General features: G+C 46.3%; 2 protein-coding genes across 2 annotated transcripts in view; one reads left to right on the top strand and one right to left on the bottom strand.

Moving 5' to 3' along the window:
• Slc27a2 (solute carrier family 27 member 2) overlaps window positions 1–10,249 on the top strand; it is a 36,032-nt gene extending 25,783 nt beyond the window's left edge. Inside the window, exons 7-10 of the mRNA XM_021155854.2 lie at window positions 629–827; window positions 2,729–2,826; window positions 8,258–8,388; window positions 9,766–10,249. Of these exons, the coding sequence (XP_021011513.1) occupies window positions 629–827; window positions 2,729–2,826; window positions 8,258–8,388; window positions 9,766–9,942 (605 nt within the window). The 3' untranslated portion in view covers window positions 9,943–10,249. The remainder of the gene's footprint in view (window positions 1–628; window positions 828–2,728; window positions 2,827–8,257; window positions 8,389–9,765) is intronic.
• A 4,284-nt stretch (window positions 10,250–14,533) lies between these two features.
• Window positions 14,534–24,305, bottom strand: part of Hdc (histidine decarboxylase) — a 20,248-nt gene continuing 10,476 nt past the window's right edge. The window contains exons 7-12 of the mRNA XM_021151581.1: window positions 24,019–24,085; window positions 22,861–23,023; window positions 22,688–22,778; window positions 18,720–18,818; window positions 15,717–15,818; window positions 14,534–15,566 (exon numbers count right to left, since the gene is read on the bottom strand). Of these exons, the coding sequence (XP_021007240.1) occupies window positions 14,841–15,566; window positions 15,717–15,818; window positions 18,720–18,818; window positions 22,688–22,778; window positions 22,861–23,023; window positions 24,019–24,085 (1,248 nt within the window). The 3' untranslated portion in view covers window positions 14,534–14,840. The remainder of the gene's footprint in view (window positions 15,567–15,716; window positions 15,819–18,719; window positions 18,819–22,687; window positions 22,779–22,860; window positions 23,024–24,018; window positions 24,086–24,305) is intronic.

The raw sequence follows: 24,305 nt of genomic DNA on the forward strand, positions 1-24,305 counted from the left end.
TGTCTAGTTATGCGGTCATGTGTAGAAGTCATTATTGAGTAAAAGATTAGCAATAAAATAATTACAACTGGGTGACCATGCAGAATAAGGTTTGATATGTGTGTCTGTGATAGCCAAGCACACAGACATGATGTGTATCTCTGTTCATCTTCTTACTGCTGTGGTCAAACACTGGATAGGAAGCATCTTAGGGGAGGGAGGGTTTGTCCTGGCTCACGGTTGAAGAGACACAGTCCTTCATGCTGGTGAAGGTGAACTGGCAGGACTGTAGGGAGGTCAGATTGCAGTGAGAATGCAGAGCACAGACGGGAAGTGGAACCCTACAGTGAGGCTCTGCTTCAGAAAGGGTCCACAGACTTCCAAATAAGCATCAGCAGCCGGGGCTCAAGTTCAAACATGCAAACCTGTGGGAGACACTTCACATTTCAACCACAGCAGAATATACATAAATAAAGATATAAGAAGCGACACTGCCTACGGCCAGCATATTGCCTGCGGGCCCTCAATAAGACATCAATTTTAAGATAAAGTGACGCTAAGATTTGCTTATCTCTTCACACACACCAAAAATAAATAAATAAATAAATAAATAAATAAATAAATAACAATTTGCTCTCCTCTGTCTCAGGTGAGGTTGGACTCTTGGTTTGCAAAATCACACAGCTCACACCATTTATTGGCTATGCTGGAGGAAAGACCCAGACAGAGAAGAAAAAACTCAGAGATGTCTTTAAGAAAGGTGACCTCTACTTCAACAGCGGAGACCTCCTGATGATCGACCGTGAGAACTTCGTCTACTTTCATGACAGAGTTGGAGATACATTCCGGTTGGTTCCTCTGAATTACTGAGCTCAAAACAAATACATGACATGCACACTTTGCTCTATTCCAAAGCCACAATCAGATGCCATGTTCCTATGATGCTTCAGTTTTTCCTGTCTCTTATGTGACTTCTTATTCCTGAGAAGTGAATACAAAGTCTCTCTCTACAGTGGAAATCAAAATAAAGGGCAGGGCATCTCTTCCTTGTTTCTGGAGCCTGAAGTTCACCCAAATGCTCTTTTTTTTTTTTTTTAGGAAAAAAAAAAAGATTTATTTATTTATTTTATGTATGTGAGTATACTGTCGCTGTCTTCAGACACATCAGAATAGGGCATAGGATTCCATTACAGATGGTTGTGAGCCCCCATGTGGTTGCTGGGAATTGAACTCAGGACCTCTGAAAGAGCTGTCAGTGCTCTTAACTGCTGAGTCATCTCTCCAGCCCCCCACCTGCCCTTCTGTCTCCTGCATATTTCTAATCAGACAGCTTTTTGCTTTTAGATTAAAACAAGTGCAAATTAATGTGAAGCTGATCTGGTTGAGGGGGTGAGAGGTTCAGAGGCTTTATCCCACTCCCTTCTGTCCCCCATCACCAACCAAGTGGTTTCCCACAAAACCCCCAGGCTAGCAGACAGAAGTTGGAAGTCATTTTAGTAAATGGTGACCTGAGTTTTAACTGTATCTCCTCACTCAATCCTCCAGCTCATGGCAAAGGCTTCCTTCCTGTGTGACTTCCCTGAGACAGGAATGCCCCCAGAAAGGACCTACTACAGTGTCTGACACAGGTCACTACCCTTGAGTGATTGGACCGGGACAGCATGGATCTTGGCAGGCTATAGTCGAAAGATCAAAGTTAAATGAGGACCACGCCCCTAGACTTAACATGCCCCCCCCCCAAGTATTACAACTTTTTTTTAATTGACTTACAAAAGCAACAGATATTTTGGGGGAGAAAAAAAAAAGCTATAAGCTAACCATTCTTTCACCCTTTTCCTGAGAGTCTGGATGTCCGGATGATCTTCAGGGCTTACTCCATCCCTAAAACTCTCTGGCCCAGGGAATTTTATGCCACCTTCATCAAGAGATTACTTCAGGAAGCCAAGGAGGTAGCCAATACAGTTTTTGCCTTGCAAGCACAAAGACCAACGTTCAGTCCCCAGATCCCACATTTAAAAAGTTGGGTTTGATAGCACCTGTTTGTAATCTAACCCTGGAGAGGCGGAAACAGGATCCTGGACCTGCTCTGTCAGTCACCCTCACCAACTTGTCGAGTTCCATGTTAGTGGGAGAGATCTTGTTTTGTTTAAAGAGTCGACAGTGCCTGAGGACAAACACTCAAGGTTTTCCTCTGGCCTCCATGTGCACATTATAAAACACACACACACGCATGCATGAATGTGAGTGTGCACGTGAAACACACATACTTTTGAGAGATCTAAAGGATATTTTCATAAACCCTCTAATTTTTAATTTGATGAAAAATTGCACCTGGCTAGGCCTTAACCTTACAATCTCTATGTAGTAGAAATGTAATTTTTTTTTCTTTTTAACTAAAAGATTTGAACTTGAAATGTTACTGTGAAATTCTGCTAAATAGAAGTTCACTCACTAATTAAATTAGTTGTTAAAGAAGAAACGTGAGAGGCTTAAACAAAGCCAAAAGAAGTTAAGATTTATTTCTGATAGTGACTTTCTTAGCCAGTCCGGATTTCACGTTTTGAGTGACAAGGTTGAAATCCCACATTTTACTGTCTAGGTCTATACAGAATGTTTACTGTCTAGGTCTATACCTTCTGCTTCCAACAGAATGCTGCAAGTGAGTTGAGGGTTTTAGGAGCCAGAATGACCTGAAAGAAACTGGCCAGAAAGCAAGTGTGGCCTTAGCTAACCCTGCCTTTTCTCCCAGGTGGAAAGGAGAGAACGTAGCTACCACAGAAGTCGCTGACATCGTAGGACTGGTAGATTTTGTTGAAGAAGTGAATGTGTATGGCGTGCCTGTGCCAGGTATGTAGAAGACACTGAGCAGAGTTGTAACAGCAGGCCAAAGTTTGTCTCTCTTTCTCCTGCCGCCTAGACAATGCAGAGGTGCTCAGCCACTGGGGACCAGAGAGTTTCTCTCTGCTCCGTGCACCATGGGCAAAGTAACTCGTGCATCTGATGTTGGCCTGCCTCTGTGCTTCAGCTGCTGCTTAATTTAGGGTTCTGCAGCAAGGGAAATCTGCTAGTTTTGAGGTCTCTGTTTGGCTTACCTAGAAAGCTTAGGGGCTGTGAAGTGTTGCATTGCCTCTGAAGTCAGAGGTGCAAGCAGGGACAGTTACAGTCTCTCGAAAGAAAACAAACTGGGAAGGAAGGGGCACATTTTGTTCGGCCTCTTCCTGTAGAGCAGGTCCCTAAGATCAGAGCAGACACTGAGTTTCAGAATCATCACAGCCACCCTGAGGTGTCCACAGATCTGACTCTGCCGGCAGAGTGCGAAGAAGCCTGCCTCCAACAGCTGCTGGCTCTTTCACGAGTCACTCAAATTTGGGATAACACTGACCTGCCATTGAAACTGGCATAATTAATTTAGTTTCATAAATATCAAATATGTTTATCAGACTATACTAGGGTTGCCATGAGTCTTAGTCATTTTAATTGTAGATATTAGAGAGGATTAAATTCTTCAAGTCAATGCCCAAGTATAAGGTGTCAGGCAAAAACTTGTCTCAAAAACTGAGTTTTGGAGGTTCTCATCCTTTATTCAAAGTAGAAATCAAAGGACCCCTTTCCTGAACCTTGACAGTGCCATAGGTTGTGTGAGGAAACTTTTCCTGAGGAAACACAACCTGAGCATGGACTCACCCCACATAAGGAACCCGTGACAGACCAAGATGAAGATGCCATCAAAGTCCATCAGGGAACCAATGACTTACTGGGGCTACTTACAGAAATACAAGTGAGGGATTACTTACGGGAGCATGTAAGCTTGCTCAAAGACAGCTTGCATCACCAAAGCCTACCCCTGCATGGGTGACAGCTCACAGAGCTGGGCCCCTGGAGCACTGCACAGCCTGCAGGCAGCTCAGCGGGTTGGAGAGTGTCCTTTCCAGGCGCCTTGGTTGGTCTAAAGCTCATCCCGGTGATTCTACTGGATTCTGCTTCTTCCAGGCAGCTTGTCTGGTCTGTGAGTCTTCTTTGCAGTTTGGCTTGTCTGAGAGGGACTCTCTCTGGGCAGACTTTCTCGCTTACTGTGGCAGGTCAGGGCCTATTGAATCTGATAAGTTTCCGGGACTTCCTGAAACTATCTTAAATTGTTTACCTTGCTACATCTGCGTATTTATTTTTGTAAAAGTTCTTTTTTCATATCCGTGCAATAACATGTTGTGTATTCTCCCATTTCCCATCCCTTTACCACCAGATTTCTCCTTCCATGTGATATATGCATGCATGGTTTAGTATATATAAATCTCAAAGGCCACAAATGAGAGAAAATACATGATAGTGGCACTTTGGAAACTGAATTAATTCACTTAGTATAATTATCTCCAGTTTTCTTCCTCTTTCTGCAAATGACCTAACTTCAGTCTTCATTGTGGTTGGAAACCACATTTTCTTTTTGTTTTTTTTTTAATATTTTTTCAAGATTTATTTATTTATTATATGTAAGTACACTGTAGCTGTCTTCAGACACCCTGGCAGAGGGCATCAGATCTCATTATATATGGTTGTGAGCCACCATGTGGTTGCTGGGATTTGAACTCAGGACCTTCGGAAGAGCAGTCAGTGCTCTTAACCATTGAGCCATCTTTCCAGCCCCGGAAACCACATTTTCGTATTCACTTGGGTTGTTTCCATAACTTAGCTGTTGTGACCTGTGCTGTGACCTGACTGACATGCAGGTGTCTCTGTGATGAGTTGTAGTCCTTTGGGTAAATCCCAGGAGTGGATAGCTGAGTCGCATGTTAGCTCTCCTTTTAGTTTTGCTCAAGAAACCACCATGTAGATTTCCATAGTAGCTGGACTGACTTACATTCCTGTCAGCTTCAGGGTGGGTACCTTTCCTACCTGTGTCCCTATGACAGTGATGTGATGAGTAGAAAGCAGAGCCACATCTCAGGTCACAGAGTCTTGACGAGGTACAGAATATTCACAGGTTTTGAAATGCAGCAGACCCTCAGCCACGGTAACACAAGTGTCCAAGTCATGGTGTCAGCCACCATGACACCCTAGGCTCTTATAGCAGTGGGTATGATTCTAAGCGCTCAGTCTTACAACTTTTCTTAAGTACCTGCGGAGCATGGGTTGAAAGCCCAGTATTCCTCAAAGCGGCATCTCAGACAGGCAACATCACCTTACCTGAGAACTTGCTAACACTGAAATGTCAGACCCATCCAGACCTGCTGAATGGGTGGGCCCAGGAATCTGTACTTCATGATCCCTCTGGCACCCCGGTTCTCAACCTTCCTAAGGTTGCAAGTCTTTAATGCAAGTTCTTCATGTTGTAGTGACCCCCAGCCATAAAATTATTTCATTACTACTTCATAACTAATTTTGCTACTGTTATGAATCATGATGTAAATGTCTGATACGTAGGATATCTGCCTGATAGGAGACCCGCAAGAAAGATTTTTCAACACCCACCCCCAAGAGATCACCACCCACAGGTTAAGAACTGCTGCTCTAATGACTCTTAAAAACACTAGTCTACGGGTGTGGCTCAGTTGCAGAGTTCTTGCCCAACATACATTCACATGCTCTGGGTTTGATTCCCAGTTCCCTACATACAACATACATATAGCACTCAAATCTGATTTAGACACAATGAAAATGTCCTACATTTAGTCATTGGACAGCATTATGATTATACTAAACACCACTGAAGTGTGAAAATGGTGAACTTCATATTTTATAGTTTTTAAAATGCAGGTGTGACCTCAGCACTCAGTAGTACTAAAGTGTAGTCACTTCAAGGTCAGCCCAAGCCATGTAGCAAGTTCCAGCCTGGATACTCTGTGTGTGTGTGTGTGTGTGTGTGTGTGTGTGTGTGTGTGTGTGTGTGCAAGTGAAATCCTATCTCAAAAAAAGTACAGTCAACAAAAGATCATCTGAAGTATGAAAGTCACTGAAGCCTTTCTCAAAATCAAAATGTGGCCAGTCTCGCAGTCACCTGGAAAGATTTGTAAATCCCAGAGCTAACGCATCTGAACTTCTAGAACTTGGGGTCCAGAATCTCCCAAGTGGGCCTGGGAGCTGGAGTTGACAGTCACCTTGTAGAACAAGGAAAAGGGTGTCAGAGTTCTCCTGCACCATCTTCTAGAGCCAGGAGCAGCTGTGCACAGTGTTCCTCCATGACGTAACAGAAACGGTTTGAAATGCTCAGGAAGCCTGGAACACACACACCCTCCCCCAGCCAGAGGGGCCAACCATCAAATGGGCTCATTTCCAGAGTCTGTGGCCACCAACTAGCTGTGTAAAGAGATGCTCGGCCTCTTCCCTCTGAGAGGCCTGAACGACAGGTTAGATATGGACTCTGAAGTCCTACCCAGCTCCAGATTCTCCGTGTCGTTCGGACTACCATCTGGGATTCTAGCCACAGCAGACAGCAAAACTAACCCTGAAAACGAAGCAGGCCCTCTCGATTCAGGTGCCCACGAACGAACCAGCAGTGTCCGTGAATCTCAGTTCCCACTTCTACACCAGGGAAGAACTTCTAGTTTGGGACCTAGCATGGAGGTGTCAGACAAGAACTGTCTAAGTACTCCCTAGAACTTCCTGTTCTCAATAAAACTGTTTGTGGTGATAAAAACATCCAGGGCCATAGCCAACAGTCACAGTGTGACTGCCAAGTACTTGGAATATAGGTAGGACAACTGAACATTTGAATTTTTTCTTTCAGTTAATTGTATTTGATTTCAGTTTTAGTAACCATATGTGGACCTTGACTGCTGTGTTACACAATACAGCTCCCAGAAATGGATCTCTTTAGCCCTAGCCTGAACCTTCTTCCTGGAGCTGAATTAGTCAAAGGCAACCTGTAAGAGTCCCGGTGCCTGGGTCAGGCCCACCTCCCGCTGGGCCAGGCGTTGTTTCCATCAGAGCGCAGAGTAAGAGCCAGTCCGGGCAGATGATTTCTGCTATGCCAGCTCTCACAATTCCTAGAGCCGCTGGAATATTTGAGGTTTCTGAGGGATAGTTGAGGTTTCTGAGACAGGTATGAGGTACCCCTTAAGAGCATCCTGCCTTCCTCCTGCAGGTCAGAGGGAAAATGAATGAGGAGGCCTCCTTTTTTTTTTTTAATGTCCTTTTGTTTTTTGGGTAAACATACAGTCACCATGGGAGAGATTTCAAACGCTGGGGCCCAGGTGACCAAGGCTCCTTCTTCCTATCTGATTACAGCTAAGTAGTTGAGGGAAGTGGACCAGGACTCCCACTGGGTCTGCTGGATCAGGTAGAAAATATATTAATACCTAATTACCACTGTCCTCACAAGCAAACAATAGTAATTGTTCTAATCACCGTCACTAACAGCCCTGCTGCAGATCAGTTTTCTCTGCGGTATATGTTCCCTCGAGAGTACTGGGCACGAGCAGAAGGACACACAACAGCTCGCTCACAGGGGCACCTGTCTTCATCTTCTGAAGCAGAGAGCAAGAAGGCCATTAAGGAGCTTTGACTGAATGAATAATTTTCAAAGGCAATGTTTTTGCCCACAGCACAACAGACCCAACATTGTGATCTAATTGACAAACCCAGCTCAGTTATTCTCGGCAGTGGACAGAGGACTTTTTGCAAACAGAAATTCCCTTTAGCCCCTTAGTCACCAGTCAGTCAGTCAGTATCCTACGCAGATAGCTTTGTATAGATCACTAAGTATAATGACAGCTGCGAGCAAAGGAATCGAAACCTACATGCCGGTATCAGTCGCTGATGCTGCCTGGTCCTTGCTGTATGACCTTGGACACACTGTTGAATGCTTTTGAATCTCAATTTTCTTTATCCTTCAAATGAATGCCTGCACCTCTTTATAAGACTAGGGTTAAATGAGACTATTCTGAGAGGTCATGACAAATATTAAAGAGTCAGTGTAGATCTATTATTAGCTCTATTACTTATTAGTTAATATTCCTAGTAATAGCGTATTCACCATAGAATAACATGGACATACACTTGAAATAAAGATTGGAACTATTCAAAAGAAACCTAAAGTTCATTGTTGTTGATGTCCATGTTAGCCAGGTGGTGGTGGCGCACGCCTTTAATCCCAGCACTTGGGAGGCAGAGGCAGGTGGATTTCTGAGTTCAAGGCCAGCCTGTTTTACAGAGTGAGTTCCAGGACAGCCAGGGCTACACAGAGAAACCCAGTCTGGGAGGGGGTGGGGGGAGTCCATAGTTCTTTGACCTGGAAGAGCCTCACGAATAAGATCACCAGCTAATGGCTTCTCACTGTATTTTCCAGGTCATGAGGGTCGAATTGGGATGGCCTCCATCAAGATCAAAGAAAACTACGAGTTCAATGGAAAGAAACTCTATCAGCACATCGCGGAGTACCTGCCCAGTTACGCGAGGCCTCGGTTCCTGAGGATACAAGTGAGGAGACTTTCTAAGTTCCAGTCTCTCCCAGGCGCTTTCTTAGGGAACCACCCCCACCATCCGTGGTGACCACATTTGCCCAATTATTACCATACTCCCAAGACAGTTCACGAAGAAGTGCTGTGGTTCAGGAAGGACAGGAAAATACCAGAAATAGAGCAAACAGAAATCCCATCGCAATCTTTCCCTTCCTAAAACGCGAGGCCAATGTATTCACCTGTATGTAGCCTTAGCAAATAACAAAGCCAGTGTCTGACGAGCTGTCAAAGACACTTCAAAGAGAAATTATCTAGCCCTCCTGGTTTTGGTTAACTTTTCTTGTTTTCTTTACTAGGGATAACACCCAGGACCTTGCTTAAGCTTTATTTATTTATTTTATGTATATGAGTGCTCTATCTGCATGTGCACCTGCATGCCAGAAGAGGGCATCAGATCCCATTACAGATGGTTGTGAGCCACCATGTGGTTGCTGGGAATTGATTGAACTCAGGAGCTCTGGAAGAGCAGCCAATGCTCTTAAAGCCAAGCCATCTCTCCAGCCCAAGGGGAGTCTCAATAAGGGAAAGTTTAGTTCAAACTGCCACTGGGGTTGGTTCAGTCCTTTGAGGGCTTTTTGAGCCTTGTGATTACGTCACTGAAGACATGACGAAGTCTTAGGGTCCAAGGAAGTGTTGAGTGTGTTAGGCTATTTCTGTTGATGCTCATAAAGGCTGGCTTTTGCTTTGCACACAGGTAGTGAAGACATTGTCTGGAAACTCTGAAGGGAGTCTTTAGCCTAACAGGGGACAGACTGGGAAAGCAGAATTCCTTGTGTATAAATGACCCCTCTCCTCCTTCCACCAGAGCCAGGAGGCCCCACCTGAAGCCTTGCCAGTGCCTCTCTCTGTTGCTCGGAGTTGCCCTCTTTGTACACTGTTGGCAGCTCTGCGCTCCACATTCGGGTCTAAGGCTCTAAAGCACTGGTTCTCAACCTTCCTAAGGCTGGGACCCTGTAAGTTTTCATGTTGTGGTGACCCCCAACCATAAAATTATTCCATCGCTACTTCATGGCTGTAATTTTGCTACTGCTATGAATCATAATGTAAATATCTGACAAGCTATCTGACCTGTGACCCCTGTGAAAGGGTCATTTAACCCCCAAAGGGGTCTCGACCCCTTTGAGAAACTGCTGCTCTAAGGAAATAAAACAAATCCCTCACATAGGCCCCTGTATGGAGCTTCCGCAAATGGGCAGTGTGGGTACATATTCATCAGCTCTCACAGGAAGGAAGGAAGGGAGTTAGCATGCTGCCAACCCCCACCACCTCCACCCTCACCCTGCACCCTAACTTCCTGAAAGCACAACTAACATGGAGACCGTGTGATCTTTTTCAGGATACCATTGAGATCACTGGGACTTTTAAACACCGCAAAGTGACCCTGATGGAAGAGGGCTTCAATCCCACAGTCATCAAAGATACCTTGTATTTCATGGATGATGCAGAGAAAACATTTGTGCCCATGACTGAGAATATTTATAATGCCATAATTGATAAAACTCTGAAGCTCTGAATATTCCCTGGTGGTTAGCTCATAACATTTCCAGAAAGAAACTCAATAGACCTAGCAGAGCCACTTCATATGTATAATCCAACTTTAACTTGATTGAAGACTATAAGGTGCGATTTTTTTTTTAGGAAATTATTCATTAAAAGGATAGTTGTTTTTTTTTTTTAATTACACCTGAACCTTTGCAAGTAAAAAGATTTAGAGTCAATTATTTTTCAATGTGCACCTGCCGTTTGTCCTTGCTAACTAAGCTTCTTGGAGAGAGGGCCTTATTTTTTTAAAGACATAATAAACTATATTAACACTAACATATGAGGCTTCTCTGTGTCTCGTGTTCTCTCTCTACTCTAAGTTACTCCAAAACAGAGAACATTATCAACCACAGGAATCCTACTCATCATCGTGGTGGAGACTGCCAAAGAAGAGGGAGGATTGGACACCAGTAAACAACACAATGGAAGCAAGGGCCCACCTTCCCTTCCTATGATCGTCCAAGCCATGGCGCAGACATTAACCATAACCAGGAAGGTCAGCTTAATCCTCAAATGGGCCTCCTTAGTTACCTTCCTATGGCTGTAACAAAACACCATGATCGAGCCAACTTGAAAACATTTAATTTGGGGGCTGACAGTTCCAGAGGGTTAAAGCCCATGACCACTGTGATGGGAGCATGGCAGCAGGCAGGCAGGAACTCACACAGGGCAGGATGCTGAAGGCAGAAGCGGATGCAGAGGCCATGGAAGGATGCTGTGTACTGACTTACTCCTCGTGGCTTGCTCAGCCTGCCTTTTTTTTTTTTTTTAAAGATTTATTTGCCAGGCATGGTGGCACACGCCTTTAATCCCAGCACTTGGGAGGCAGAGGCAGGCGAGTTTCTGAGTTCAAGGCCAGCCTGGTCTACAGAGTGAGTTCCAGGACAGCCAAGGCTACACAGAGAAACCCTGTCTCGAAAAAAACAAAAAAAAAGAAAAAAGAAAAAAAAAGATTTATTTATTTATTTCATGTATGTGGGGATACAGTCGCTGTCTTCAGACACACTGAAGTGGCATCGGATGCTCATTACGGATGGTTGTGAGCCACCATGTCTTTGCTGGGAATTAAACTCAGGACCTCTGGAAGAGCAGTCAGGGCTCTCAACGGCTGAGCCATCTCTCCAGCCCCTCAGGCTGCTTTCTTATAGAACCCAGGACCACCTGCCTGGGGTGGCACCACCCACAATGGGCTGGTCCCTCCCTTATTGATCACTATTTGAGAAAAGGTCTTACAGCTAGATCTCATGGAGGTATTTCCTCAACTAGGCTCCATTGTCTCTGGTGACTCTAAGCTTGTATCAGGTTGAAGTGATTTTGCCTTAAATGACTGAATCATCTTTCTGACCCTTCCCTCCACTCTTACAGTGACTTCTAAGAAGTCTTGAGACTCAAATCACTATCTCTATTATGTCTAGCTATATACATTTCCTGAGCACGTAATGTGCATAAAAGAGACTCCAGGACTGCCAGTGAGAATGGATATATCCCATCCTTGTATATTTTCCCAATAATTTGGAAGGGTTCTTGCTATTTGTCAGCACGTGGAAATTACAAAATCCTGTCCTTGCTTGATTGATCCACCAGTGAGAAATTTAACCCAAGACTGCTTTTAAGAGTTTCATGTAGGGGAAAGCCAGGGCCAAGAAGTGGGAGTGGGTGGGTAGGGGAATGGGCGGGGGAGGGTATGGGGGACTTTTGGGATAGCATTGGAAATGTAAATGAAGAAAATACCTAATTTTTAAAAAAAGGAGTTTCATGTTATGAAATCCTGTCAAAGCAATGATGCCACTCTGTCACCGGGGGCATCTTTTCAGGTAATGGGGTATATCACCTATACCATTAGACAGAACATTACAGCTCCTGCAAGTGTAGCCTGGTGGGCTCTGACTGCCCTTGACCCATGCTTATTTAGGTTATCCAGGAGAAATTAAGAGCTAATGAACTCAGATTCCTGCCAGGTGAGCCTCTTCAGCCTCCCACTTCCCCCAGAATCCCCCACTCAGGTCCAGTACCACAGCTCTACCGTGTGAATGAAGACATCAGGCAATGACCTCAGTCTCTGTGTTTGCATAGGTTAGCCATCATCTGTGAGAAATAACCAGTTTTAAAGACTGATCTTTCTTATTTTATAAGGTCATATCTTATATGCAGTGGTCTTCAAAAAAAAAAAAAAAAAGCCTCACATTGCATAGAAGTCCAGAATCTGATTCCTACTGATGGTTCTGTCGTCCGGTCATATTTGTGCTGACTCAGCATAATTCGGATCCTCCAACCTGGGTTTGCTTACTCTGAGGCTCAGCTCTTACATGTAAGGGCCTCAGAGTATGGACCCAAGAAAAGCCCAGCATCAAGACATACCTTGTTCTTATGTTTTTCTCTCAGATATATGCATGTGTAGTTCCATACAGAAAAACTGAAAGCAACCCTTTCAAGTGCCTTGTCAAACTTCTCTGTTAAAAAGGCACACGGCTCTCCTAGCCCAACCATCATCGGAGAGGCTTCCTTGGCAGCTGACTGAAGCAGATGCAGAGACCCACAGCCAAACACTAGGCAGAGCCAGGAAGCCCTTGGAAGATAGGGAGGACTGTAGGAGCCAGAGAGGCAGAGGACATCATGGAGAACGTGACGGGGCTCACAGAACCTGAATCAATAATCACAGAGCCTGCATGGGTCTGAGCTAGATCCTCTGCAGGTATGCTATCGTGTGCAACTCGGTGTTCTTCTGGGACTCTCAACAACAAGAGCAAGGGGCTGCCTCTGACTTTCACTGCCCTTGGGACCCTTTCCTCCTACTGGGTTGCCTTGTCAAGCCTAGTGGACCTGGGGGAGAGAGGAGGTGGAGGGGCACCTAAAGGAGGGGAGGAAAGGGAGGGATGGGAAGCTGAGGAGGGAAATTACACAGCTCACTGACTTTACTCAGCAGCCACTGAGAGAACTGGACAGAACACCACAGACCGGTAGTTTTGGACCAGCAGCAGCAGCATCACCTGGGAGCATCTTTTGTTTTTGTTTTGTTTGTTTGGTTGGTTGATTTGGTTTGGTTTGGTTTGGTTTGGTTTTTTTCCAGACAGGGTTTCTCTGTGTAGCCCTGGGCTGTCCTGGAACTCACTCTGTAGACCAGGCTGGCCTCAAACTCAGAAATCTGCCTGCCTCTGCCTCCCGAGGGCTGGGATTAAAGGAGTGCGCCACCCCCGCCAGGCTCACCTGGGAGCTTCTTAACATAAAGCCCTGACCCACCTCCCACCCCACCAGACCCAGATTCAAATGCCAGTTTTACATTTTTACAGTTTTACATGGGAGTGGGCTCAGCAATGTGAGTTTTAATAAGCCTTCCCACTGGGTCATACACAGGCTCAAATCTGAGAAGGGCTGGCTCAGCATAGCACAATTGCCTGTGCCTTGAAATCACCTGGGGACATGTTAACCCTTTTAGAATCTAGTGAGTTTACAGTGGTCTTCCAAATTGCTGTACATTAGCATCACCTAGAGTACCTAACACCCTCCCTAAAGCCCAAGGCCACCTCCATAACAACTAGCCCAGTATTTCTGGGAAAGGAAGGCAGGAATCAGTCTTCTTTTAAGATTTATTTCCGGCTGGGCATGGTGGCGCACNNCTTTAATCCCAGCACTTGGGAGGCAGAGGCAGGTGGATTTATGAGTTCGAGGCCAGCCTGGTCTACAGAGTGAGTTCCAGGACAGCCAGGGCTACACAGAGAAACCCTGTCTCGAAAAAACCAAAAAAAAAAAAAAAAAAGATTTATTTCCTTTATTTCTGTCTGTCTGTCTGTGTCTGTTTCTGAGTATGTAAGTTCATGTGCCCGAGGAAGCCAGGGGCATTTGGTCCCCTGGAGCTTGGGTTATAGGCAGTTGTAGACCTCCTGACATGGGTACTGGGAATTGAACTCTTGTCTTCTACATTGAAAGTGTGTATCCAGCCCCACACTGGAATCACTGAGCCTTGTTGCTGTTTTGTCTTTTTTAAGATGCCTGAGTTTATAAATGACAGCACTTCTGCCTCCCTCACAAAGCTTTCCATGAGCACAGTGGAAGCCACAGAGTTACTTGAGAATTGATACTTTAAAAATACAAACTGCTGGTGTCTGCTTGGAGGCCCACGCCTTTAATTCCAGAACTTGGGAGTCTGAGGCCAGCCTGGTCTACAGAGTGAGTTCTAGGCCAGCCTGGGCTACATAGCAAGCCCCTGTCTCAAAGAGCAAGCTGCTTTCCTTGCTTGCTACCAAGGGATCCTTCAATTCTACTTTCTTGGAATTAAAATTTCCAGGGGCTGGAGAGATGGCTCAGCAATTAAGTGCACTAACCACTCTTTCAGAGGTCCTGAGTTCAATTCCCAGCAACCACATGGTGGCTCACAACCATTTGTAATGGGATCAGATGCCCTCTTCTGGTGTGTCTGAAGACAGCTACAGTGTCATGTTGTTTGTTTGTGTTTAATCTTCAGCCTTCTGAAAAGCAAGACGGGGCACAAGGATTGCACCTCTGACACAGTACCTGCTTTGTCATCAATGTTTTGTGTTTTGGCTGTCAATTAACACAGACTATGCTTTATTTTAGATATAAGCACAATTTATTTCTAAGTTGTTTTTCACATTACAAGCTTAACAACACGCCGCCCTCTCAGCCCCTTCTGTCACACAAGTGCCTGCAACCTCTGGAGCCTGCCCGCTTAAACTTCCCAGTTACAATCTGTTGTGGATCACGAAGACCCTGTGAGGTTATGATCAAAATAATGGGCTTGCTTCCCTCAAGATGCACACACACATAATAAGCACACAAACTGCACGCAATTTCGAGGGGTTCCCCAACTCCCTGAAGCACACGCACCCTTGCATTCTGATTGAGGACTCCCTTCTACACCATGGCCTGCAGGGGGCAGCACGGTAGCTGGCAAGCACACTGAGAACTGCGTTCAGGAAAGCTGGGGACGCTGTAGAACTTGATCAGCTTTTTGAAGGCACCTTTCTTCATCATCATCATTTCTTCTGAGAACCCGGAAAAGATTCTGGCCCGGAAGGAGCCCCCATTCTTCAGTGAAGCATCTGCGGGGAGTGACTTCTGGGCACTCATAGACACACTGTTGCAGCTGAGGGACCGTGTTGTCTTCTTCCTGTTCTGTACCGACAAGTAACTGAACAGAAAGGACGACAGCTTGTGTTTGGTGGTGTTGGGGGCCTCTTCCAAGAAGCAATCATCAAAGGGATCCAGCATCGTTTCCAGATCACAGCCACCTTCCCTTCTCGCCAGACTGGCTCCTGGCTGCTTGATGATCTTCCGGGCCTGTGCTGGGTCATCTCCTCCCTCGTTGACTAACTCCAGGGATAGCCCTCTGGTCACCGGCGGTGGCGGGATGAGGTTCTTGGCCCGAGGGCTCGGCTGGGAAGTGCAGTGCTGGCTCAGGACAAGGTTAGCAGCCTCTTGGATGAGGTGCCAATCTCTCAGGATGTCCTCCTTGGTGGTAAACTGGGACGTCACAGTGAAACGGATGATCAGCTTGTCTTGGATAGTAGCCCGGATGAGAAAGAGCTGGCCAGCTTTGGCTATTTCCTTTAACACACTTTCTGTGAGACAATTAGGACCCTATAAGAAGAACAAAAATAGTTGGATCCTACATTACGCTGCTTGTAAGGGCTCCATGAAGCCCAGCATTTACTGGTCTGAAAGACTCAGTACCCCCTCAACTCTGGAGTAGAAGCATCCTTCTCCGGGAGCCATGCAAGACCACAGTACCTTCAGACGGAAAACCACCAAACCAAGGTGCCTCTTAGCAGGAATTTCGAAGGAAGGGTCGCTTCTGACCAGAGATTCAAAGTATTTAGCCATTTCTGTGCCCTGGAGTTGTAAACATAAAGAACACTGTGGTTAACAGGCCAAAACCAAATTGCATCTTTGATACTGTTCAACAACTTTAGACCAGAGACACGGACAAATTCTGAGACCTGTGTGGTTTCTGCCTGCCTGTCTTCCCTATTTGATCTCGCTCATATTCAAGCTGACAAACCTCTACTTCTGTCTCATCTCTGTCACTTCACACCCACCCAGAGACCTTGTGTCTCAAAATCCTCTTTCAACTTAGCTCCAGAACTCAAAAGACAAGTGCTTTATAACTCGGCACTCAGTCTCCGGTTCTGACTTCTCAGCTTCCGCGTCGGCAAAGGGAGCCAGCAAGGGCCCAACTCAGCGCCCAAAGGGAAGCAGAGGAGGCTGTGTGCAGCCTGAGCCATAACTCTGCCTCACCTCGTGGAGCTCATCGCACTCTGTGGCTCAAAGGTCCCTCCGTGTCCCTGACTCTTCACGGGGAGCCTGTATTCTATGTAGCACTACCACCTACGCCACGGTTAATAGGTTCAGAGTTTCTTCTTGGAATGGCGAAATGTTCTGGGAAGAGCAATACTCACTTATTCAATATAGGTAATATTCACATTACATTGTACACTAAAACACAGTTTTTTTTAATATGGTGTGTATATTTATCATGGAAAAATTAAAGATTTCAGACTGAAATAAAGAAAATATCAGCTGGGCGGTGGTGGCACACGCCTTTAATCCCAGCACTCGGGAGGCAGTGGCAGGCGGATTTCTGAGTTAGAGGCCAGCCTGGTCTACAGAGTGAGTTCCAGGACAGCCAGGGCTATGCAGAGAAACCCTGCCTCGAAAAACCAAAAAAAAAAAAAAAAAAAAGACTGGAGAGATGACTCAGCAACCACCATCTGACAGTTAAGAGCACCAACTGCTCTTCCAGAGGTCCTGAGTTCAATTCCCAGCAACCACATGGTGGCTCACAACCATTTGTAATTGAATCTAGTTCTTTCTTCTGGTGTGTCTAAGACAGCTACAGTGTACTCATATACATAAAATAAATTTTAAAAATAAATCTTTTAAAAAACTAAAGATTTCATAGCATATTGATCTTTTATAAAGTTTTTATGAACTTTTAAATTTTCCTGTGGTTCTCTTGAGCTTTACACTTACATAGAATGCTTGAATAAAGGACAGGGCTGTGGCTCAACTGGCAATCCACTAGCCTACCTTGCACAAAATGCTCAGTTCAATCAACAACTGAATAAAGTTAGACATGGGGAGGTTTCAGTAGGAGGATCAGAGGAAGTTCAAGGTTGCCAGGAATGATGATATTTAAGTCTTTAATGCCAGCACTCGAGAGGGGAGCCTTGAGTTCCAGACTAGCAAGAACAACATAATGAGACCTGGGGGTGGGGGGGGGGTGAGTAAGTGACAGACACAGCACATGATAGGGCTAGAGATTCCAGTCTGAGACTCTCATACACTCTCTGCTAAGTGAATTAATTTTAAAAGATTTATTTAATGTATGTGAGTGCTCTGACTGCATGTACACCTACATGCCAGAAGAGGGCATCAGATCCCATTACAGATGGTGGTGAGCCACCATGTGGTTGCTGGAAATTGAACTCAGGACCTCTGGAAGAGCAGTCAGTGCTCTTAACTGCTGAGCCATCTCTCCAGCCCCGCTAAGTGATTTTTTGTATGGGCTGGAACTCCCACTTGAGATTCCGTTTTAGAAGAAGACAGAGCTTCAGGTGTCTTCCTTGACCATGAAGAGGCGGTACCATTTGAACCAACCTCTATCTGCTCCTCTATCTGCTTCTCTCTCTCTCTACAGTCAATTTCAAGCTCTTACCACCACCTCATGAACTTTTTCTTTTCTTTGAGAAAGGCTCTCTCTCATGGATCCTAGACTGGCTCAAAGTTACAATGTAGCCAAGGACGACCTTGTACCATTGATCCTTCTGCCTCCACCCCCCCCCCCCCAACACACACACACACAGTGGAAGTACCCGAATGCACCTCCAGGAGAAGGTTGAGCAATACTAGGGGGTCAAACAGTGGCTTTGTGCATGGGGAGTAAACAGTGTACCAATGGAGCTACGTCCCCACTTGATCCCTAAGAAGTTCTTCATGTACAAGTCCAGGCCGTGTCCGGGAAAAGCATACTAACAGTTCTCCTGGCCTTTATGTGCCCATGCCCCATTTCTAACCTGGTTATGATTCTCCCTTATAACTCCTTTCCTCTGGGCCCATTTTCACCACCTGCCCTGTCAAAATTCTCCATGTCTCACTCACATGTCCCACAATGTCCCCTCAGAGCCCGCCTTCGTCAGCATCCTCACTCTCTAGAATCCAAGGGAGGGTGATTCTCCCAAGGCTTGGGCGGCAGAAAGTAGATCTCCCAGTTAATAAGACATTCTCCTCCTGCCCTATTCTCTTCCCTCCTATGAGGCAAGCTGTGTATGAGACAGAGCAGAGGCCAGGGGAGAGGAAGACACAATTACAGGTAGGGTGGTCACTACAGACCCCACCTAGAAGGTGAAGAGCAGGTGTGACTGGGTTGACACACCATTCACCAGGGAGCCATTTGAGTGCTCAGTTCTCAAAGACAACAACAGGAAAGGTGAGACTCTCAGGAAATCGGTGGAACAAGGGATGTCAGAACAGAGGAAGTTGTACTTAGTGGTGACTGTTTAGAAAATAAACAGTGTGAACTACAAATCACAGACAGTCCACTGGGACTATGTGGAGCTCAGCGCTCGTCTACATAAGCAACAGTCAAGTCCCAGAAGCCCCTCTGTGCGCCCTACCACTGAGCCACACACCAAGGATCCCCTGGGCAGATTTGTAAAACCGAAGCAAAGTCTTCCTTCCCATGGAAAACGCAAAGCATCATGGACTTAGTCCCATGGCTCTCACGCAACATACATGTCGGACATGTGCTTGAAGATTCTTCACCCCGAAGGACCGAATCACAAACCACAGCTTAATGGAGCGAAAGCGCCGGCTCAAGGGGATCTGCCAATGCTAGAAACAAATAACACATAGCTCATGGTTAGAAGCAACGTGCCCACTCCCTCGGGCACTCCTAGCATTATGTGTTGCCTGCAGAGCACTCCTGGGATTCCCCTGGTGTCGCCATGACTCCCAAAGCTGTTGCTAAGGAGCAAACCAAGACAAGCTTATCTGGGCAGCACTAACGGTTCCAAGCCTGTGACCTGGAACCGAGCGTGACCTCTTGCAAACTGCTGTTTTAAGTATTTCATCCCAGCCTAGAAACTCCTAGAAGTTCCTTGACTAGCAGAAATTAAAGTTCGATGTCTGTTCTTCTCAACATGGGTGTGGCTTTAGGATGGTGATTAAGAGCTTGGACCCTGGGGCCCCTGGGTTTCCCTTTAGCTCTGCCCTGGCTCCTTACCCTGTGTGACTTTGACAGGGCCACCTCATGGGCAGATCAATGGCATAGGACAAAAGGTGCTTTCCAGGAAAGTGGCTTGGGGACAATGCAAAACCTCAGAGAAAGTTGTCCAGGCAGTGTAGGCTGTTTAGATGATAAACCGGTGAGCTAGGAATCACATGTGTGTCTCTGTCTGGCACCAAGATGGTCCGTCCTTACTTAATCTTGCTGCCACCTACTGGCTTTAGCTTTCACCTGTGAGATTCCTGTGGCCTCAGATGCACCATCCAAGCTTTCGGACTGCACAGGAACCCCTGCCTCAGAGTGAACTGATACCTGTCCTGGTACCAAATTCAACAGAGCTTAAAGTTCAAAGCTGCAGTTACCATAGATTCTGAAAATTCCCAATCCTAGTGCTCAGGTCTGAAAACAGAGCAAACGGTTTGCGTGTCACTTGCAGTTGTTCTAACAAGCAATGTGACTTCTCCTAAGCTTTCCCCTCAAATGTCAGAAAACCTCCGCCACAATTTCTGCTCTCTAAAAATATCCATCTCGTTGAACACTCCTCTGCCTCTCTCCATGGAGTTGCCAAAACTTTACTGATGTCCCCATCTTTATGCTTCACTGTGGTCTCCCAGAGCAGACACGGCTGACTTATTACTCCACTATCAAGGACAATAGGTTTCCCTTGCACTAAACTCTCAGGCATGATGGTGCATGCCTTTAATCCCAGCACTGGAGAGGCAGAAGCAGGCAGACCTGCTGAGTTCAAGGACAGCCTGGTCTACATGTGGAGTGGAGTTCCAACCAGGAGGGGGAGGGTGGAGACGAGAGAGAGAGAGAGAGAGAGAGAGAGAGAGAGAGAGAGAGAGAGAGAGAGATATGTAAAGAAACAGAGAGAAACAAAAAGATAGGAAAAGACGGAACCTCTGCCGCAGCCTGCTTAGCGTCCCCTATAAAATGTCCCGGTTAATAGATGATTATGGTAAACTGACCACCTGGTTGGAGAGGGGCNGAGTGGAGTTCCAACCAGGAGGGGGAGGGTGGAGATGAGAGAGAGAGAGAGAGAGAGAGAGAGAGAGAGAGAGAGAGAGAGAGAGACTTTTGTCAGCCAGCAGAGGGCATCAAAACCTTAGGAAAGGACGGAACCTCTGCCGCAGCCTGCTTAGCGTCCCCTATAAAATGTCCCGGTTAATAGATGATTATGGTAAACTGACCACCTGGTTGGAGAGGGGCAGGGAGCATCTCAGCTGTGCTCTCCTCTGATCTCTGCTTGATCTCTATCCCGTTCTTCTCACTCTGCTAAAACCAAACCATGTGGGTCCCGAGACTGCCTTAACCAATGTCTGCTGTTCAGCTCCTAAAGACCGGCATGGGACTCCCTTCACAGCAGATGTCTCCTAGCATCCTCTGTGTCTTCCCCAAGGCTTTCTGGATCTCCCTGCTGTTGGTGCTCTCTGCCATTGGAGAGGTATAGAATGAAGTGGAGGGGAGCTTCGCTGACAACGGGTCCTGATTCCGGAGGCTCCCTCCCCCAAGCTAAGCACCTGGGACAATGTAATGCTTCCAGATCCTGGGGGGGGGGGGGGCTAGGCTTCTACTCAAACTGTAGCCCCTTGGGGGCAAAGAAGCTTGGAGCAGCTACAAGGACCTTGGTATTAGGATAAAGAGAGCAGCCTCGTTGCTCTAGAAGTGTCTTCATTCGCCTGGAAATGAAGTCCACTAGATTCCACAGCGGTGTCATGATGGAAGCTTCCCAAAGCATCAAAGAAAGACATTCCCAGAGATTCAGCTGTTTCTTAGAAAACATCATTAGTGGCTCTCAGACCACGTGGGGGCTTAACTGAGCCATGAATCTACTTTAAGATAGACTCCCAGGAGCTGCTAGAATCACAAACATAACAGGGCTTTAAGGACACAGCAGTGCTCAGTGGGTAGAATGCCTGCTTAGCAAGAAGAGGCCCTGATTTGATCCACAACACTGTATAAACTGGGCACGGGCAGCGTACACCTATGATCCTAGCATTGGGAGGCGGAATCAGGATCAGAACTTCTGAGTCCAACTAAACTCCTAGAATCTCGTGGTAGGCATCACTTCATAGTCAGGATTGACTGGCAGCGTTAGAATTTAATTTTTTTTTTTTTTGAATACCCATGGGAAAGGCAAGAGAGGCATCCACCTTTATTCTCCTATAGAAGGTCTCCTCCCACCCCAACACTGTAAGCTTACTATTTGCAACTTGAAAGCCTTCCTAAACCTCCAGAAATTGTCTTCACGGGAGAATCATCAGTTTAATCAAGCAATAACGGCACTAGTGTATAGAACTAAGTGAGAGGAAACTTGGTTGTCCAGGGAGAAAGGCAAACCAGTTCTCCACCAAGATGGCCGGGTTACACTGTCCTTGTATGGCTGTATTAATTATTCCATTCTCACGGTGGGCTTAGAATGCAGAACTGTTCGTGTCTCTGTTCACACAGAGAAAAAGCTAGACAGAATCCAAGATGCTCGTCTAGGATCAGTCAGGCCATTCTGAGGAGAAGCATGGCTTCAAGCTTCTGACCTTGGCGCTTCTGTTTGGCCATGTCGCAATAGCAAGCTTAAATGACGACATTTTTAGCACTTTGTGCATGCTATTTGTTGTGCAATTGCCACCCAGACATACATGGTGCTAAGTGATTGACGTGTGTGTTCCCATCAAAACCTCAGAGCCCCTGTGAAGTCAGTGCCATGTTCCCAGGGACTTTCAATGGTTTCCCAGATGACCACGGATGAATGGAATTCTGAGCCATGCTCACTGGGTTCGTCCTTCAGACCTTTCACTAGCTGAGTGATGTGTGACACACTCGTGGACATCCCAATCTCACCTAAAAGGCTCATCTTCAACTGAAGAGCCAATATGAAGAGCCTGCTGCTGAAACCCTAAGCCCAGAGGAGCTAAGAGGTACAGCCAGAGCTCTGCAGAGGGTGCCAGCATCTCAGCCTCCCGACAGAGCTCCTGCATGGCCATGATGTCCCAACATTGCTCCTGCATGGTCTATGATGTCAAGGAGAGTGATGTGAAGGCAATTTAATAAAAGCCTCTATCCCACCAGAGGAAATCATCTACACTCTCCTGCTGAGCAGAAAGCGACAGACAGACAGACAGACAGACAAATGATAGATCTCCAAAGATGCTAAAAGGAGTTAAAGGATCTTTCTGTGACAGAGAGAACACTTCTGGGAAGAAAACAAGCCAAAAAGACTCAGAATTGTGATTTTTCTAGTTTTGTTTGTTTGGTGGTGGTGGTGGTGGTTTTTGGTTTTTTGTTTTTGTTTTTTTACATTTTCTGGATTTCATTCTGTGTGCTCGTGCACAACTTGAAATCACGTTTCCAGTGGGAAACTATGTGATGAACACATAGAGTGCTGCTCCTGAAGGCAGAAGCCATGCAAAACCTCAGGGGCCAGTCCACAGCCCCTGTCTTAGAAGCCACGAGCCACCCACTCCTGGGAACTCACCATGAAGTCTGTGGCTGCACCAGAGTTGGCATGTCTGAGGTAGATGGGGTTCACACTGAAGGTCTGCTGCAGCTTGTACTTGTCCTTGACCCTGTGGATTGCCAAGTGGGCATTAGTGGCTGAGGTCTCCCTAAGGAAGCGAGGCATTTCCACATGTGGAGAGCTCAACTCACCAGAACCCAGTACAGTCAAAGTGGACCATCATCCACTTGGAAGGGTTAAAGGTGAAGGAGTCGGCGTACTCGATGCCCTCCAGGAACCCCCGGAGCTCAGGGCACAGAAAGGCTGTGCCTGCATAAGCAGCATCGACGTGGAGCCACAGTCCCTCACTGGCACCTGAGAAAGCAAATGCCATGTGCTATAGGGGAGCCATGGAAGGGCTACTACTAGCCAGCCAAAAGGCACTGCCCTCCTAGCCAACACCACTGCAGGCTGCAGCGAGATCTGGGAAGATGGCATACTTTGCTAGTCAGCAAGGGTTTTGGAGACGAGGTGACAGGGCGTTGGTATAAGGAAGTGAAACTGAATCAGGCATTGTTGCCTCACTGGGCAGAAGACCATTACATCCTTGGCCTCAACCTGGAACATCCTAGCACAAAATCCAACTGCTTTACAGCCCAGAAAGTGACATCAGTGCACCTAACACAGCACTTAGAAAGATGCCTGTCCTTGGTGGGCATATCACCAGGAAGTTAAGCAATTACGTACAGGTGTCTCATCCGTCCTGTGGTTTCCCTTGATCTGCCCCTTCCCTTTCCAGAAGCAGAAGTAAATATGTCACTGAGTGTCACCCATTGCAACATTACACGTGAGATAATGTGAAAGCTTGAAACTCTTCTATAGCGTGGCTATCCCATGTCCTCGAAAGGCTCATGTGTAAGTTTGTTCCACAGGGTGGCCATACTAAGGGTGAAACCTGCAAAAGGTGGAGCCTATCAAGAGATCCAACATACACCCACATTGTGCCTCACTCAGGGCCCCAAACGTGATGGGGTCAAGTGATTATAGACAGTGCAAGCCAAAGTGAAGTGTGTCTCTTTCCAGTTTCATTATCTAAGGTATGTGTTACAGAATGGAGAGCTGACTGGTACTTCCAAGGACGTAGTGGAAAATACAGGATTTCTGGCTTTTATCTCACCACTAGGAAAAGCCCAATGGCCTCTACTGCTGGGTAGTGACTCTCATGACCTTTGGCATTTTCCCTCCCTCCCTCCCTCGCCACCAAATTGACTGAAGAAAATAATTCAGTGAAGCTGGTTCCAAGTTCTTGTACTGGCAAATATTTCAAATGTTATTCCTTATCTTCCTAGCCCATAATGACAGATACTTACAGATGGGCCCCAGTTCTGACAGCCTGTCAAATGCACAGACTCCAGTGGTCCCTAACGTTGCACAGACCTAGAGAAATAATGAAGGTTCACATGACACAGCAACCTATGTACAAACACATGTACATTTAAAATGAAAGTTTCGTTGGGTGATCGGGTGTGGTGGTGCCCATCTTTAATCCCAGCACTCAGAAGGCAGAGGCAGATAGGTCTCTGTGAGTTTAGGCCTACATAGTGAGACCCAATCCAAAAAGAAGAAGAAGAAGAAGGAGGAGGAGGAGGAGGAGGAG

This window comes from Mus caroli, chromosome 2, assembly GCF_900094665.2.
Source record: "Mus caroli chromosome 2, CAROLI_EIJ_v1.1, whole genome shotgun sequence".
NCBI lineage: Eukaryota > Metazoa > Chordata > Mammalia > Rodentia > Muridae > Mus > Mus caroli.